This window comes from Hydractinia symbiolongicarpus, chromosome 11 (genome assembly GCF_029227915.1).
Source record: "Hydractinia symbiolongicarpus strain clone_291-10 chromosome 11, HSymV2.1, whole genome shotgun sequence".
Lineage (NCBI taxonomy): Eukaryota > Metazoa > Cnidaria > Hydrozoa > Anthoathecata > Hydractiniidae > Hydractinia > Hydractinia symbiolongicarpus.
Genome location: NC_079885.1, coordinates 22,455,452 through 22,474,329, shown reverse-complemented (window position 1 = coordinate 22,474,329; position 18,878 = coordinate 22,455,452). Strand labels below are relative to the sequence as shown.

The 18,878-nt window shown below is 33.0% G+C and overlaps 3 protein-coding genes across 3 annotated transcripts; 1 reads left to right on the top strand and 2 right to left on the bottom strand.

Annotated features, from left to right (window-relative positions):
- Nucleotides 1-671: 671 nt before the first annotated feature.
- On the top strand, nt 672-8,459 carry LOC130613945 (GPI transamidase component PIG-T-like). Its single transcript, XM_057435320.1, has 13 exons — nt 672-874; nt 1,971-2,154; nt 2,968-3,202; nt 3,735-3,821; nt 4,265-4,349; nt 4,879-4,973; nt 5,161-5,248; nt 5,701-5,751; nt 5,939-5,983; nt 6,756-6,911; nt 7,311-7,476; nt 7,745-7,822; nt 8,186-8,459. The coding sequence occupies exons 1-13, from the start codon at nt 709-711 to the stop codon at nt 8,442-8,444; spliced, it is 1,695 nt and encodes a 564-aa protein (XP_057291303.1). The 5' UTR covers nt 672-708; the 3' UTR covers nt 8,445-8,459.
- Nucleotides 8,460-9,349: 890 nt separating this feature from the next.
- On the bottom strand, nt 9,350-11,989 carry LOC130613946 (uncharacterized). The gene is made up of 2 exons (XM_057435321.1): nt 11,598-11,989; nt 9,350-10,075 (listed from the first exon to the last, which is right to left on the bottom strand). Exons 1-2 carry the CDS (start codon nt 11,865-11,867, stop codon nt 9,419-9,421), a joined length of 927 nt encoding a protein of 308 aa, XP_057291304.1. The 5' UTR covers nt 11,868-11,989; the 3' UTR covers nt 9,350-9,418.
- A 1,432-nt stretch (nt 11,990-13,421) lies between these two features.
- Nucleotides 13,422-17,552, bottom strand: LOC130614213 (enhancer of mRNA-decapping protein 3-like). Its single transcript, XM_057435636.1, has one exon. It carries the CDS (start codon nt 17,498-17,500, stop codon nt 16,199-16,201), a length of 1,302 nt encoding a protein of 433 aa, XP_057291619.1. The 5' UTR covers nt 17,501-17,552; the 3' UTR covers nt 13,422-16,198.
- Nucleotides 17,553-18,878: the final 1,326 nt, after the last annotated feature.

Here is an 18,878-nt window from a genome sequence, read left to right as displayed (position 1 = left end):
AGGAAAAAAATAGTTCATCATTTAAAATATTAAGTTTGTTTTTGTTAATTCTTGTGTGTGGTTTTTGAATACAATACAGTCAGTATATGTTCAGTCTTTTAATCAACTGTTGCACAAAGCCAGAGTCACACCAGACATAAACATTTCAGAAAAACGGGTCATGAACGGTTGTGTACATTATAAAATGTCGCTCATTCAAAGTGGTAGTTGAGTTCATTTCGTTTTTATCTATTTAACTACTGGTTCTCTGTTGGTTACCTCAAAATACTGGTGGTTCTCTGGTAGTTACTTCAAAATACTACTGGGTAGGAAAAGCAAACCTATTAAGTTTTTTAAAAAATAAAAAGTTTCCTAGACAAATTTCCAAACTTCTTCATATGAAATAAACTTGTTTATGAATGGAAGATAAGCTTTAATCTGCTTTGAAAGAGATTGTCTATAGCATTTTTCTAAAACTCTGCATGACATACATTTCTTTTTTCTGCAAACCTCTATAAATTTTCTGCAGGGTGCTTCCAACAGAATTTTTTAAAAATGGAAAACGAGTTTCGTTTGAACATTTAAACTTTACTGGAATGTGTTCCATTAAAGATCCAGTGTTTATATTTGAAGGGTTGTCCACTCTTTTTTTACATTTTGATTACCCCTACCCTATGCCCCTGAGTACTTTGTTAACAGCTAAATACTTTATGTTTTAAAGATAAAAAGATGTTATTGCCACTGTCAATTATCTTTTTAACATTGGACTATGTATATATGAGTGAAGACACATTTCACGAAGAGTTGTTAGTTCACCAGTTGACTTCAGGTCATGTGTATACACAATTTCAATTTTCAACACTTTGGAATGTAAATATATTTGAGGAAAAGTTGCGTAAGTTTTATTTTTTTCGTGTTAGTTTTTGTTATTTTTGTATATAAGACTAAAATACATGCATGCTAATTTAACTATATATAATGAATTTAAAAGTAAGAAAAAAAATTTAAATGTAAGTTTATAAAAACATGAAATTCAAATAGTGTCTATTAATAAAGGTTAGGGTAAACAATATGTCAGAAAAACGGAAGTTTGCAATTTTTGCAAGTTTAAAATGGTTATAGAGTAACAAAATCTGTATGGATTTTTGTTTTAAATTTCTTTTCTACAAGTTATTTTTTTTGCTTTAAATCCAGCCTTCATAAATTAAAAGGATAATGACAATTAACATTGCAATCACTTAAGCATTATAGCTTTAGAAGAATATAAAAAAGAGTACATTTTGTCAAGTGTAATGTGCCACCACCAGCTTTATAATTCACATTGTTAATTTACAAATTTAAAATTTTTAAATTTTAAGTATATAGTTCTATTTGGTTTGCTTTTAATACAAACTTGCCAAAATGTCAAATAATTCTGAAGATTGCTATACTTACAAAGCTTTATTTAAAAGTGAAGAATCAAAATTTGCAGAAAGTTAAAGACAAAATCAGTTCCTTTCAAGTCATTGAAGTTTCTTAGTTTTTTCTTTAAAAATCAAATAGTGCATAATGTACAGAAATGGGGGTTCATATTGAAATCTGAATAAGTATAGTTGTGAACTGAATTTAATTAACTTTAATTAAATCCATGCTTCTTAAAGTTTTTACTTGATATATAATAGAGCTTTATATAGAGAGAGAGCTTAAAAAGTTGGTCTACATTTTTTTTTAAATTTTTTCAAAAGCTGTTTTCGTCCTCAAGATATTCACATTAAAGAATTTCAGATTTAATTATGCTGCATAAATTATGATGTCTTATTCAAGTAATAGGAATTTTGAGATTTTCTGTCATCAGTAATTTTAGACTTGTTAAGGGATGTGCATTCAAACTTTATCAATGCATAGATATTATAAAGGTGAATTGATTAACATAAAATTAAGTTCTTACTTGGTATATATATAGGTTTTTTATTATACGGAGGTCACTGGATTATGTGTGCTTTGTTGTTTAGCATTGCATTTTAACTTGTTCCCGAAATCTTTTGCTGAAATAGTCAGTTCATTTGGCATAGCTGAACTACATCTTTCTATGACACAAGGACGGTGGAGATATAACAAATGGGGTTACCCTATTTTAAATGCACCACCAGGAATTGAGCTATGGGTATGGTTTCACCCTGATGCGAACAAAACGAGGTATAAGGCATCTTTCTTTTTCTTGAAGTAAAAAAAACATTGCAACTTATTTGATACTGTAAACCTTTAAGTAATGTATAAGCAATCCCACTCACCCCATCCTAGTAGTGCTAATATTTTCCGTGTATAAGATACTTCCCATTTATAAGAAAATTGCAGGACAAAAATGATACATGATGTGACACTAGCGGAAACTGAGAGTGACAGTAGCGAACTTAAAAATGACTCCAGCATTTTTTGTTTTCTTTTGTTCTGTGTAATATATTTTGTTGCCTGAATGGTTGCTACTTTTTTCCATGTATATGCCCATCACCTGTGTATAAATCTCCCATGGAAGGGCTTATGAACTTTTATAAGCCCAGGGCTTAAAGTAATTGCTAAGCCCTACTCCTTCTTTAGTATATGCCAAAGAATTTGACTGAAATTTAAAAGCTGTGTTATTTTTTATTCTACCAGTGCCTGTTTCACTCAACTAGTGAGCTTTTTAAATGTGATGGAATCAAGCATCAACTATTTTACAATTGAAGATACCAATATTGCCTATGACTTTATCAAGCTTGCTTGTAAAAGAGAATAAAAAGGTAGTAAGCCAGTAGATCATATTAAACATGACTTTTTAAGCAAGTGTTTTCGAAGCTAAAAGTTTTAGTGTTTTAGTGTTGAAGACTATGCATAAACAAAATGTTTCATTTTATATAATTCAAGTTTTGTGGCCACTTAATGTTAGGGAACGTAAAATAAATTTGTTATATATATATATTTATATCAAATATTCATTTAACCCTTTTCTGCAAATTTCTATTTCTATTTAAGCGTTGATGAACAATGGCACGGTTTGGTTCATGCTTTATCTGGACAGTTCTGCTCCTCCTTAAATTTCATCAATGATGCGGTCACGTCATCCCCAAACTTGTCAATGAAACCTCTTGGTGTGTGGCCAGAAAAGGGGGATTCTGGTGCTCACTTGAGGTACGCTGCATTATCTCGTGAGACTGTTTGCACAGAAAATTTAACTCCATGGAAGAAGCTATTACCCTGCACAGATCAGGTAGTTTTCTTGCAGTAATTATGGGATAAAGGTTTTTTGCTATATTAAAAGCCAAAACAATGTTAAGTATCTGTTTTACATACCAACTTTCGAAAAATATTATATACAGTGCGTTTAAGTTAGCTTAAAAATGCAAATTAGCCAGTATTTAATGAATTAAAAAAATCAAAGGCAGTTTATAATTTTAATTTGTTTTCTTTTATATCGAAAGTGAGAAACACCCTTTAAAATTTCATTTAAATAGAACCAGAAAAATAATTATGCCTAAGTAAAAAATGGTGGTCAATTTATTTTGGAGGAATTGACAAAAACTCTTTTTTAATGATAAATGGGAAATGTACTGCTTTCAAATATAAAATCAACAGACACACTAAAAAAAGCTGAAAATGTCGCAAAAACAGATAATCAACGCTGCTAGGCCTAAGCATAATAAGTTGCAGTATTGATTCAACAAAAAAAATATTATGATTTTGATTTTATCAATGCAAGATGTGCAGTCTTTGTTAAAATAATCTAACTGATTGAATAACAGGCTGGCATGGGTTCTTTACTTAACGCTCTCCACCTCTATGACTCATCATATCATTCACTGGCAATACATTTGCGCTCAATCTGCGAGGTTTGTTTTATCCTTCTTTTCATTGTAAATGTGAGCATCGTAACTCTTTTGATTTAGATTTCTTAACTTTCCCTTGAAAAGAGGGAAATCATCTGAAAATGGGTAGTATATGAGTTTTTTGTAAGTTGCCTTCACCTTGATAATTTTTATTACCCTTTAAGTTTCACACATTCGTTACCCTTTAAATTTCAGGCATTCATTACCCTTAAAATTTTATGCAGCATGAAATATATATTTTCCACATACTGTTTTATGATCATATTACCTATTTTTCTTAAGTTGCTTCTCTAAAATCCAAAAGGGCTTAGAATATTTTAAGAACTTCTTCATGGGATTAGATAGTTCTGAAGTAGTTCTGTGTTCCTACACGCCAGAGTTACTGGACATATATTCTAAAAAACGTTTTGTTCGATTTCAATGCACAAGCGCAAGTATATTTTTAGACTGGTGATTGCGACGATGTCAAACTCGAATTGAAACAAACTGTTTCATCTGTGTTTGATCCAATCCACGCAAATGTACAAAACAGTGAGTATGTTGATTAAATGTGCAGCTTCCCCATTCTTCCTTCTTGTTGCTGATATTCTTTCCCTGAAAGTTGCCTGGCTACGTAGTAAACTCTGTTTATGTAGTCCCAACCGTTTTATTTAGCCTCCCTTCAAACAAGGCCCCTGAGATGCACCATATTTAATTCAGCAATTTAATAAAATGATTCATTCCCAATCCTGGGTGTCTTATTTACAATAGTTTCTTCTCCTATTTATCGAAAATAGATTTTGTTTGAAATTCCATTACTGAATTACCCTTTCCCTCTCTTTAGTCCTCCATTTAGCACCGGCTAAAATTTAATAGACAGCGGTGCATAAGGGAAGAACTGTAGTTATCTTCATAATTTTATTATGGTTAACCTTATTTAACAAATGACAACGCATTTTTTTGTTTATAATCCTGTGGACGCCATGCTAGTATTACCTTTGATGGAAGTGCATTGTTGTAGTTTTGTGTACAAACTTATATAAAAATATAAACATTCTAAAAATCATATATGCTGTTGTAGATTGGTCATTAAGGAAGTTATTTGGTCGTACGTTAAACTCCAAATGTCCAGTTGCAAGCACAAGTGTGTTAATTGTCAAATTAAATGATGAAAATGTAGGTATATAACATTTGTATGTCAAACAAAAGGTGTTTACTTTTAAACAACTGCTTTTATTATCAATGTGTATACTATGCAGAAATTATGAAACGAATCCTACCTCTAATTTTTAATTTGTGTGATGGATTTTACTTAGATGCATTTAGAGAAGTGTCTTTTATTGTGCCCTAAATTCTATTGTAGATAGTGACATCCATACTGCATCCACCTGCAAATAGAAATGTTCAGAATGATGATGGGAATTTTCATATTTATGACTTGCTTGATACAGGTTTTTAATCAATTTTGTGATATTTAGTTCTAATAATTATTATATTAGGGCTGGTACAATTTTGAAAATAAGCTGTTTTTCAACAATTTCATATTCGTTTGGAAATAGCCTTAAGATTAAACGAATAAAGTACGAATGACGTATGTTGTTTTGGTATCAGTTTTTAAATTTTTTAAAGTCAGTTTGCCTGTCTCGGATATTTTCTTTGTTATGATTGTCAGAGACAGTTAGACTTTAGAAATGAAGCATAATACAATTGGGTGTAACATTTAAAACTGAATTTTATATGGGAAAGACATTAATGAATTTGTTGCAGCTTGTTTTGAAAATTAACTGGAGTTGTAAAAAAGTGGGACAGATCCTGCAATGGCTAATGTGTAGTATGCCCATATGCAATTGTTGAAAGTAGTGCTTGGTGTAAATGATAAATATATGTTAATCTTTTTTGCTAGATTTTTCCAAGCCATTCGATGTTTCTGCCAGTGTTAAATATCACACGAAAAGTAAGTATAATGTAGAAAATATTTGCTTGAATGTATCTGTAGAAATTGTTACCTGACAAGAAGAGTAAACGTTTTTAAAAGTACTTCCATTCTGTATCTTTTCACTTGCAGGAGAAAATGCTTCACAATGTTGTTTTTATTTCATATATTTCTAGTTCAATATTTTTTTCTCTTTGTTTTTTTCTAGATGTAATTACTCCTCCATATTTGCTTGTTCATAAATATACGACAGGTAAGACCGGTGGAAATAACCTTCACATGCTAAAACTATTCATGTTTATATCCACTGCTGAATCTTCCTCCTGCATATCAATTTTCGTAAATCGGCAATCTAAAAATTCTACAGATATTATTTGTCAAGATTTTGAGCATGCAATTTACACTTGTCTTTTCTATTTTACTGGAAATAAAACTTAGTATGTTGAGCTCAAATGAAAGACCATGATGTCATGCATAAATACTGGAAATTCTATGTCCAACAACTTAAAAACCAATCAAGAATTTTCAATAAAATATGAAATTCCTGGACAACTTTTCATGTTTTTGTAAATAAAATTAACTTGGAGGAGAAGGGTGAGTTTTTTCGAAATAAGACAATATACTAAAAACAGAAAACAAAAACTGGATTTAAATTTTGGTTAACAATTTATTTACTGGATTCATTTATTTACCTTTTTAACATCTGAACATGCTATTATTCCAGGAAATGGAAATTTAGACAGCCATGGAAGATCATGAAATTAAATATAGCCTGAAAATTGCACAGAAAAAACACCTTTCAGCTTTAGACTTGCAAATTTCAATTTTTAACCTATTTCAAAAGTAACTAAGTTCAGTGATGGAATTACTTTATAAACATGTAAAATTTACTGCATTACTAAGAAATTATGTTGAAACGATCTCTATCAGATGTCGTGATCAGAGATGGCTAATTTGGAATTTTCATCTATTATCGACGCCTTGCTAGCAGTAAAGAATTTTAATCATTCTGTTTCTTTTAACAGGTTATGGTGAGGAGGTTGGAGGTAGCACGTGTACAATTACAAACTCTCATCAACGAGAGAACATCACTATATCCTACTTCGACGTCGTACCGTACTTTGTGAGAACGTACCTACACACGTTGAGAGTGCATGTGGATGGCAAGCAAGTAAACCCAGGTGAATAGAAGGTCATGTTTTTTTACACGCTGAACAACTTGGAAGTAGAACATTTTTTTAATCTTTGCGAGAGCGTTTTTTTAATCTCTATTTTTTACTACTTGTAAGCCGCACAATGTTCTTAAGTAATTTTTACCACTAACCAATACAAGCTCGTCTAACTCTGTTGCTTTCAAAGTTTTAAGTCGGCTTTTTCACTTCATAACAAAGCGGAAAAGTTTTCTCTATAGACGGGAATGAAAAACTCGTTCCTTCTTAAGAGAAATACCTCAGGTGGTAAAGGGAAAAATGAAGTAGCTGTTGCTGGGAATAATTATAATCTATATTTACTTAACTGGTTCCTTGTGAAATGTACGTTTCGTGTACGTTCAATGTTCGTTTCGTGTTTCTCTTTATTAGAGGCATTACGTTTTACGCCAGCGAATCAGCGTGAACGTCCAACCACAATCGAGTTTCTGCTGACCATACCTCCACAATCCACTGCAAGCGTGGCTGTAGAATTTGAAAAAGTTTTCCTCGACTGGATGCAACACCCTCCTGACGCACATCATGGGTTTTACATAGGGTAAGTTCTTTTTTCCCTATGTTTTTCTAGGGTTGCTTTCGTTCTCGAGTCGTTGTCGCACGTTCTAACGCTTCTACTGTTCTTTTTTTATATGAAATTGTATAAAAATGCATGTTCTCTCTAGACAAAAACTTGCCTAGAGAGAAAATGCATTGTTTGTTGATTTTATACATGTGCTAAGCACCTCCACAACTTTCCAAGCATACATTTGCTTCGCGCTTTTGCACGATGTGTACCTATCATGATTCGAGTTTGTTTCATTTTTTAGTTCATCTGTTATCAGTGCTGTGTATCCTGACACGCAGAACTCGACTGGAATTTCAGAACAAGATACTTTACTCTCCAGGTCTGTATGCTTGTCGAACGAACATTAGCGATACACCCCATTTCCGAATTTATGTTTTTACCTGCAAAAAAATGAAGATAACTTGTTAACTGCATTACGATAGCATACGTTACAGCAGTATACGTTACGATAACATGCTCACGATAACATCCGTTACGATAGCTTGCTTAATATATGTTACGGTAGTATACGTTACGATAACATGCTTACCCTAACATACGCTACGATAGCTTGCTTACGATAACATTCGTTACGGTAGTATACGTTACGATAACATAGGTTACGACATACGTTACGAATCGTTGTATTTAGTTACTGCATTGTTTTTTATATTATCTGTTTTGTTTTTGTTTTTTACCGTAGGTTCGAAGCACCTCCGAACAGAAGAGTTTTTCGTCGCATATATACCGAACCACTTCTGATTCGTGTCCCGTTACCGGACTTTAGTATGCCGTACAACGTTATTTGCTTGACGTGTACAGTAATAGCGATAGCATTTGGATCAATTTTTAACTTGACAACGAGAACTTTCGAAGTAATCGATGAAAGTAGTCAAAAAACAATGAAGGACAAAATAAAAGCATTTTTTTTCAAATTTTTTAAAAAAGAAAAGATTTCATAATAGTTTTTCGAAAAATGAATTTTAAATTGTTGCGAGATATCCCAATTTTACATCGTTATCACTGTTACACAAACTTGTTGTTTTTCGGTCGTATTGGGTGATAACTTCAGGTATTCGATCGGGAAATCGTTCCCTGCCATTTTATGAAACAGGATTGAAATTAATTAAACAACGAGAAAGTATGGCAATTCATTGAGTGATAATGTGGAGTGCTTATTGGTTACAATTTCTTGTAACTTAGTTCTCAGGACTTTTTTATACAAATATAAGATCTGTAAAAAAGGTGGTTGCCTGGGTACCAACAACTTTGCGGTGTTCTATCTCTCTCTACATATGGATATCTATCTTCCATTAAGCGGTTTAAAAGATGCTGCCTCGCGTACGAAATTAGAAGTCTTTGGCGGATGAAAACGTTTGCGGTTGATGGAGAAAAAGGATTTTTCTCATTGTTTATTTTTACTCTGTTAATTTTATTTACGCTTTTATACGTAGTTAAAGGTTATGCAGTCCGTGTCCCCCCGACTAGTTTTTATGATCGTTTTATGATCTGAATTTTGTCAGAGACCACTTCACATTTTGCGGGAATGAATTTTTACGAATTTTGCATAAAAAGTTTTTTCCGCAAAAACTTTCTTTTACAGTACACCATTTATGGTTAGTAATAAGTGTTTAAAATCGTGGAAGTGAATATTCTTCTTGATACATGGCAAATAAGCGAACGAATCAAAATCTAAGAATGTTAGCCGCTTTTTGTTTAGGACATATAGCGAACCGCGCCAACATGTGGGCACAATTTGTGGAGGTCTTTATAAAGATTTCGACATGTTAGGCTTGGTTTCCATTAAAATCCGTAATTGTTGCAACATTTTTCACGTTATGGAAACCGACCTTGAGATAAAAGTACGTTTCATGCACGTGCAAACACGAATTTTAGGTTAAAGAGTATTCATTGTTTACAATAAAAGAATTTTTTTTTACAGCAGGAACGCACCGAACACAGGTCGATGATCGGACAGCATTCTTCCATTCGGTCTTGTATCCATCATCGTAGCTGACAACAAACTCACTGCATTTGACTTCCATATGTAGTCGACCAAACCCGCGTAAGGATCCAAGGCTGTAAGCTGAGGAAGAGAAAGCCGTGCAATAGCCATACTGTTGTGGAACCAGTTACTTTGCTCCATTGTGTTGTACATTGCGGAAAGATCATCCCAGTTAAAATCACCAGTTAGGATGATCGGATATGGTTTGTTTTTCAAAACGTTGTGAAGGAGATAATTCAACAAAATTTTAACTTGCTGGTCTGCGATATCTTCATCTGTGTATGTGATATGTGTTGTCGCTACAAAAATTGTTTTCCACGTCACCGAATTGTAATAGTTCAGTTTAACCCAACTGCAAATGCGACTGTAATTTGCATTACGCAGCATTGTACCGGACTGATCCGGTGTCTCGCTCAACCAAAATGTACCGCTGTCGATATATTGTATTTGACTCGATTTTTCGTAGAATACAGGGTTGTATAATGCATCTGGTGTACTGTCTATAGGTCGACCAACAAAGTTGTATCTTGGTAGACATGATCTGAGGTGATCAAGTTGATGTCTCATAACTTCTTGGAGACCAAAAACCTAAAAATCAGAATTTTTATTATTTATGTGACTTCTCATGACTTAATCTGATGTTATCGATGAATAAACAAATTCCTGGAAATCCAATCTCGTTTCTAAAACTCCTTGCCTTTGTTCTGGTGTCAGATAACAAAAAGGGGACGAGGTTGGGGAAATCCTGAAAGACTGGTAACTGAAATAGTCAGTTTGTAGGACAACTGAAGAACTAATCAAAGTGGAAGTGGATCATTTTGAAAAAGAATGTGGTTGCACTGCATACGTTTAAGTACTTTATCAGTGAACATACTGGAACCCCTCAATCCCAGGGCTCTTTGACTCTTTTATAAAGAAAACAAAAAGCCCTGGGATCGAGGTTGACTGGAACCCAGGGCCTTTTTTATATGACAATAAAATCGAGTAAAGCGCTACAGGCGGTCCAAGGTTCAAATTTGATCGGTGAAAAAGGTCATTTTGCTTTTTATTAAACCTTATATATTATATATACGTATTCTTTCCTCCAAGATTAAACCGAGCATTTTTACTTAAGAGACGTTTTTGATTTTAAAAGGTAAACCCACATAAAAGTAGCTATTTTTTGACCCACGGAGCCCGAAAGACGCACATATACGTCAAAGAAAGACGTTAAAGATATGTCATCGATTAATCATAGTTCGTGATCACTGAGGTATAGAAATGGGAGACTTAAATGTCCTCTCCATAGTTATTCAATTCCGATAGTATTTGAGTACAGCATCAACGACGGAGATCCTACTTAGAACGGAACGCCCTTTAGTCTTTTTCGCTTTCTTTTTAACTTTCTTTTTTATCAATTTTTTTCATGCACATAAGGAAACACCCGTTTCTCTTCCTAATTTCATTTTCAGTGTAAAAGCGACTTCATAACTCTTTTATCACATTTATGCCCTGAAATCCCCTTTTTATACTCCTTAGATTACGAACTAAATGGTAATGTATATCAAGTTATTTATTCAAATTTCGCTTTTTACTTACTCAGCTGATTAGATGTGGCTAAAGAGGTAGTTTCAGTCGATTGTATCTAGATTTTTATTTCGCTAATACGCTGACATTTTTACCTATAACGCAATTAGGAACAATCCGAACTTTTTAAAAGCTGTAGCAATGACTAAAATGGTTACCCGAATTTCTCAAAAGGATGTTCCGATTTTGGCATTTTACTATCTGGATCCCTTAAAAGTATTTCAAATTGTAGTTTAAACAGGCTTTTATTATTTTAGTAAATTCGTACTTCTATCATCATTTCTCGACAGTGGGAAACAGACCGTCGCGGAAAGAAAAAAAAAGAACATATTTCGCGTTTTAAAAACTTTTTGTATAATTTTTCATTCCAATAACCACCTTGTTTACTTTTTTAATGTGTGAAAGGGAACCTTAATCAGTAGGGGCTTCAGTAATTTAATCTATAGGATCTAAGAATATCGCGAGAGCTTATTTTTGCGGGTAAAACTTTCTACATTTTTGCTGTATGTAAAAAGAAATTTAACAGAAAGACATATTTTCTCACCGTTGGTTTCATCCTTCTGATATAATCACATAGATCTTTTTTCCTATTTTCCCAGCTGTCCGATCCATTTTTTTTATCATACAAAATATTCCACTGTACCACTCGAAATATGTCTTTCCAAATCTCACTAGGACGCAGACCTACTTGTATAGCTGCTTCTAGATGTTCAATCTTTAACCCAGGGGTCAGGGGACAACCTTTATGAAGACATGTTAGATTTACACCAAATAGAGACACCAGAAACAGCAACGCTGTTGAAACGAATTTCATGTTGCGATCAGTAAAATCACCGTGTTCAGTGTGTAATAAAATCAATGTTCAAAAATATATATTACTCTACGTACTTTACGTCCCACATTTCAACAGGGGGTTCTTTTTTAAAATCATATTCTGTCCTAATATGAGCAAAAGTAAATAAACATGTGTTTCTACACCTCCCTGTCTACTTAAAGAAACGTTATAGCTGTTCAAACAAGTGGAGAGTTATGGACACTACGCGCTTACCCTTGGAGATTATTTTGTTCTCTATTTATAGTGACGAGCATAAGTGCGGGGTTTAAAGGAGAAATGCGGGGAAATATGCTGGTGGTGTGCAACTTTCTGCTAGTACAATCTGTTTACCTCATCCTCAAAAATTTTTTTTTTCATTTTCTTCTGTTTGCTGCAATTGCGCAACATATATTATTTTTATTATTTTAGCGTCACCCGGTTCCGTAGTTTCTAAGTGGTTAACCTGCATTTTCCGCATTCGTTTGGAAGTGTTTTGTGTTTTGCTCAAAAATCAAGTTTGGATTATAAATACTTAAAAAATTCATATACCGACGACGCCAACAAAAGAAATGAAACGGAGATATATCACGGGATATATATCTGAGAAGACTAGTTTTAATTGCCCGAGGCAATTAAAACTAGTCTAACTAATTATTTTTATGCAGTCGTGCATAAAAATGATTAAATTCAAAAATTTATTTGGCAAAGTGACTAAATTATGTCAAATTGACTAAATTTTTGCCGACTTTTTATGAACGATAAAGTAGGTTAAAACGCGCCGTGACACACAACTTCCTGCCAGTTTGAATTCAGCTTAATTCGATACTTATCTAAAAAAACAAAAAACTAAAACTCCGAATTGAGAAAGATACAAATTATAGAAAAAGGAGTTTTTAAAAATTATTTTAGTCAAACCTCTTTAAAATAAAAACAATTACACCTTCTTCCCTACATGCTCTTAGAAACCGTTTCTTTCTAGTTGGTCTGTGAGACCAGTCCCACAAGAAGGGTTATCACTTTTTTATAGAGTCAAATTTAATGACATGCAAGGAGTTTTGATGAGAATTTTAAGGCTTTTTTGAGAAGATGAATGAGAAGTTTCAAGATTTCTATATTTTTTCAAAGAAATTAAGATTTGAGATTTTAGGAAAGGTAAAGTACCACCACATAATAGGAGAAAAAATTATTTCTGTAACAATGTAGGTTTCTATGAATTTTGAAAAAAAAATCGACAAACCATATAGTTGAGAAAATTTTACAAAATCTACTTTAGAAGAAGATTTGGCAAGTCTTGGGGACGCTTTTGAAAATTGAGGAGTTTTGAGAGAGACGTTCCAATCCTCTACATGCAGCTGTGTTATACTACGCTATATTGCGCAGATATTTATTGATTTTTTTTGTGTTTTTGTCAGATTTAGGTTTTCAGTGTCTATTGCCGCTGTAGCGGTGTAAAAGAAATGAGAAAACGGGTAAGCAACCCAGGGCCTGATACCTTTACCAGCCCTGGGCCTGCGTTTTAAAAAAAGTGTATCCGCCAACAAAAAACACAATGGATAAGTTTCAAGTATACATTCGAACGCAAAGGTTTATACAAGTTATAAAACTTTAAAACAAAGAAAAACAAAACTGCAATATAAAGATGAAAAAACTGACGAAATTATCAGTAAAAAAAAACCCGTAAAAATAAAGACATCAAATAGAGAAATATTTTATCAGTTTGGGTACCACAAAATTTGTTTTCACTACTTTTTAGAACAGTCACACATTAAAAATTCTAAAGTTGCATAAGAATTCTTGCTACTTTTTACGAAAGCCTGTACCAACTCTATGGCGAAACAACAAAGTTCCAGTCTTAAACTTTCCAGTCTTGTGTTTCCTGGGTGAACTTCTGAACGAAAAAAAACAACTTTTTGGTTACAATAGACACATTAGAAGACAGTAAAAACCCTTACTGATAAATCAAACTAAGTAGTGCGCATTAACAACTAATGGAAAGTATTCTTCATACGAACAACAATATGGATTATCTGCCGGTCAACGAACATGTTATACAATACCACACACAGAAAAATCATTGGAGCTTTTCACGATGCTTTTTTATATAAAAAATATTTAGGATAAGAAAAATTAGAATGAAATTGTAGGTTTTATCAACTGCTAACTAAGAAATCAAAAAAATAAGTTTTTAAATTATTGACAAGGCACCTGTGAAAAAGACAATGTGGAAATATTTACTTCCATATTTCAGAGTTGGTCAAATTTTTAAAGGTCAACCTAAAATATGGTATTAAACAGGTCACTTAAAGGTCACACTGACAGGGTGCGTATTTCAGTATAAGTGTTCATCCTGTTCATATTTCCAACATAGTATATAGGATGTTTAAATTTTTAGGGCCCCTACCCTAATATGAAAAATGTTAATGTTTTGAATTTTTTTTTAAAATTCTTTTAAATTCTTAAGATTTAAATGGTTGAATACGGAAAATTGAGACATCTTATGACGGCTTCTAAAAACTGCTGACATTGCATTTCTACCTGTAAATAAAGTTTGGACCATTGTCAAATTACACAACTTGTTTTGAGGAGATCATCAGGATTATAAAGTCCACACCACAAGAAAAAAATTAATTTTGCATAACTTTGCAAGATATGTAGACGGTCAGATGAAATTTTTGAACCTAAATATCTTGATAAGCAAACTTTTTTCTTTTATAACATACAAAAAATAATTTTTCGTGTTAGGTTCCTTTAACTTTTATAATCTTTTTTAATTATAACAAAACAAGAAAAGCACACGTGAGAAAAAACAAATTCCCTTATTTGTTTTTGTTTTGATGCTATCCATCTAAAACGGAAGCAGACCTTGCATCAATTTGATTCTGCAGCAAATATATGACCAATACAATATACATATACTGTATAATATATATATAACATTAAAAAAATCCAAAATAAATAAATTATACCAAATAATTAAAATATGCAAAAAAAGGTCAACGCAATCAAAAATAAAGATTGCTACTTCATTATATCATCTCATACTGGTTACTACTATAGCAACTGAATTGTAACAACAATACTGTTTCTCGATTTCTCGATTGATGAAAATGCAAGAGTTTCCATTTTGCAGCTGTTTGAAGGCTCCCCTATTTTCAACTTATTTTTATTTTGCAGACTTGATTTTTGTTTAGTACTGATAAAAAATGGTACAACTTGCAACTAATATGATAGGAGCCTGCTAAAACATACGTCGAGAAAATGTGTTTCTGATGTATGTATTAACAAACACCAATTAGTTCTAGTCTTATGGTTTGAGACCCAAATAGGAGGTTAACATGAAATGCAATCGTTGTTAATAAATGCAATCTGCATTAATTTCAATAATATGTATTTTAAATCTACGTATAAAGCAATTTTTCAAAACTTAACAAGACAAAAAAGTTTTGGCATTGAAAGTATGCCTATTTTTACAGCACAAACTAACACTGTCAACGTAACATGAGCCTAGTCTTTCTCCAGCCAAAAATAAACCTAAAATTTCCATGACTCTAACCAAGATGTATTCCATTTATTAAAAATCATTATTTATCAAGTTGGGTTCACATGGAGGGCCAAATGTTTTAAAACGTTCATGTCAACATACCAGTTTTTGACATTTTTGTTTTACTTTTTAAGAATCTTAGAGCCATTTCGTCACCCATATGCATCCAGTTTAAAAAGACCACTTAAACGCTGCAGCATAAGAACATTCACACAATTTTTTTTATGAACTGGCATGGAAAGTAAAGTTGCTTAAAAAGTTTATGTTCAGGTCAGTAAAGAGCTGTTTACATGTGCAACAACTCCAGGAAATATCTTGGTATAATATAAAACGACAGCAAGAACTAAATTATGTTCAGATGAAAATTTATAGTTTGTTTTTTTTAATTAATATTTTCCCACATGCTAAGATCACGGTGTACACGACTCTCTCTCTCTATTACTATGAAGTATATTTTCGCAACAGTAGTTGTTTTAGTAATTTGATTTTCGACTTAAGCCAATTTTAAAAATTAAACAATAGAATTTTTACATATTTTTACACAAGGAAATGTTTTCTCGCCTATGCCATAAGAACAGAGGGTGTAAAGGGTATCTTATTGAAACATTTAATGTACTAACCAAGAAAATATTGCTTCATACAAACAATCCCTATTAGACCATTAGCCAATATATACTTTCAACATTAAATTTTCTTTTCCTTTAGAAATATCTTTTTTTAACCAGAACTAAAAATATTGGATAATAACCTGAAATATGAAACAACAAATAATTCATTATATCTTACACATTTAACATTCGTATAACGGAATAGTAAATTTGTCTAAAAATGGTGAAACATATTGAATACCAACATCCCTAAATACGCCGCTTGGTATGCCCAAATCAGCTAAATATAAACGTCCAGATTTTGGTGCCTTTATTAAGGGTAATCCCATTGCAATAGACCATTTTATATCTGTCGTATCATTGCTCGCGTTGAGATTGCATGGATCAATGGATAAAATTGGTGCTTTGTTCTGGTTAGCCCATGACGCAACAAGTGAAAACCAATCAGGAACACTTTTACTTTCTAAGCCAATCATAGCATCGATAATAATATCAACTGGTTGAGTTGGCAAATCTCTAGGAGATTTAATAACTTTACCACCTGCTTTCAGAAATAGTTCAACCTGGTTCAGCATAAACTTTGAATTCTCTGGCAAATACAGTAAGACATTCACTGTGTGATTAGCCAGATGCCTCGCTGCACAAATTGCTTGAATACCCTGCGTATGACACCCCGCTAAAACAACAATGTCAGGACGTTGATGATTATTTTTAGGATTAAGTCGTAAGGAGCCACCCACTAGTTGTAAAGCCATTTGGCAAATACAGATACCAGCATTCTCACTAAGCTGTTGCAAATTCAACCCAGCTTTCTCAGCAGCTGCAAACAGTTTTTCTTTAAGAGCTAAGGTTATTGCAGGAATAATAAATCCAGTCTCAGTAGTGTATTCTTTACCAACATGTTCCACTGGGACCTTAATTTGGCGTAAAGAAACTGGCAAAGTTGGAAGTACGTTTTCTTGGCTTTTCATTTTTCTATCATACTCAGGAATTCCACCTGGCAATTTGTCCTGTGAATTTTGAAGCATTTCGTTAAAAACAGCTTGTTTATCAAACTTGGCTAAATTCTCCTCAAAATTGAAATCAGGATACATGGACAGTTTATCAGCTTCCTCGCTAAAACAACCGTTCTTTTTCTTTGTTTTAGTAGGAGAACGGGAAAATTCACCATTATAAAACTTTGGACTTTTATTTCTATGCGAGTCTGTAGTACGATCAACTTTCATTGTTATTGTTTCAGACTGCTCCTCTGTAGGAGAAAGATTAATTTTTTCTCGTATTATTTTTAAACTATTGATATGATTCCCTGTTAAAGTGATTTGGGGGTACTTCATTGCACTTCCGTCTGGAAGCAACTGATGAGCATGCGTCAACGTGATTAGCTGCAGTGCAGCATCAATATCACTTACTTCACCTTCATATATACTCTTGTTGTCACAAGCTAACGAAACATAATATCCAATAAAAGATCCAGCAGCATCCATTTAGAAAATATTTATCTAAAAATAACAGAAATAATATATATACAATTTTTTTTAATCAAGCAAAAGAGTGGGTTAACAGGGCGGAGTTTTGTCAAACTTCAAGTCAATGGAATCTAATAAAACTGCAATTCCATAGAGTCAAGTTTGCATAAAGTATGAATATTGAATAATGTTTAACAATTTTATACAGAAATATGGCAATATGAATTGCATTAGTATATATAAGGAAGAAAACTATATTAAAATTTTACTATAATATCACTACCTGTGCAGAAAGCTAAATGAGAAAAGGCTTGGGAATATGCAGAATAACTTGTTGTTTGGTTGTAGTGTACACAAGCTGGGGTCTTAAGTGATAGATAGTGGCCCCCAGTGGAGACATTCCACTAACTATAAGTTTTTGTGATTTTCTGGACTAGCCACTTTAAATATTTATATTTTTTAATAGATAGACGTGCATATTTTACATGGTAGGCCACACAAATATTGAGAGATATACCATGTCTATTATTTCCAAGGCTATTGTTGATGCTGTTTGGCAATATAATGACTAATTAATGAAAGGCCAATCCTCCGTCGTGTCAAATGGGTGGCCAGTCTTAAGACTAGACTGGCCAATCTATGGACGTACATGTTTAATCTTAAGACAATTGTGGAAAACAAACAGAACAATAAAATTTTTAGACTCTACCTCTTAACAGGAACTTTAAATTGAAACTTTTCTTGGAAAATCAAAAGGCCAAAAATTTATATATACTATGTATTACATATACATGTATTTTAAAAAATTGAAACTACTCAATCATATTAGCTAGCTGGCTACAGCTCGCTAGTTGGCTAAACATCTCATCCAATGAAATTGTCAGCTACTAACTAATAATATGGTTGAATACGATTTTTCTGATTCTTCATAAATAAACTCCAGCCACTTAAGCTTCTAAATGTATACACGTGCTCTACAGCTACCTAGCTAGCTACGGTTTTTTATTCTACCGTGTCCAAAAACTGGCTGGGTCAATTCAACAGTAACCATAATATGTTTATGCCTGCGAATGTTTGTTGGGTCTTGCAAACAACAGAACTCATGCGGCACATCCCTTCTTTAAAATCTAAAAGGCGTCCAAAGTTGGGCCTAACATGGTCTTTTACCCAATCTTGACTGGGCAATTTTATGTCCAAAGATTTGGCAGCGTCCTAATATTGGGCAGAACATCAACGTTTCACAATTGAACTCTCTTGGAAGAAATTTAATTACACAAAATACAAATAATAAAATAAAGTAAAATAGGGGAGATGGCACACTGTTTGGGCCGTTGGATGTTGCTGGGAGTTGTCTAGTAGAGCGCAGGCCCTACTAATTCTTGCTGTCGGAATGTTC

Bases quoted from the DNA above. Each gene is read 5' to 3' on its own strand.
- LOC130613945 (XM_057435320.1), top strand. From the start codon at position 709: ATGTTATTGCCACTGTCAATTATCTTTTTAACATTGGACTATGTATAT. The intron at 875-1,970 runs GTAAGTTTTATT...TTTGTTGTTTAG, and splicing joins TATATTTGAGGAAAAGTTGC to CATTGCATTTTAACTTGTTC. The intron at 4,974-5,160 runs GTAGGTATATAA...ATTCTATTGTAG, and splicing joins TCAAATTAAATGATGAAAAT to ATAGTGACATCCATACTGCA.
- LOC130613946 (XM_057435321.1), bottom strand. From the start codon at position 11,867: ATGAAATTCGTTTCAACAGCGTTGCTGTTTCTGGTGTCTCTATTTGGT. The intron at 10,076-11,597 runs GTGAGAAAATAT...TCTGATTTTTAG, and splicing joins TCAGAAGGATGAAACCAACG to GTTTTTGGTCTCCAAGAAGT.
- LOC130614213 (XM_057435636.1), bottom strand. From the start codon at position 17,500: ATGGATGCTGCTGGATCTTTTATTGGATATTATGTTTCGTTAGCTTGT.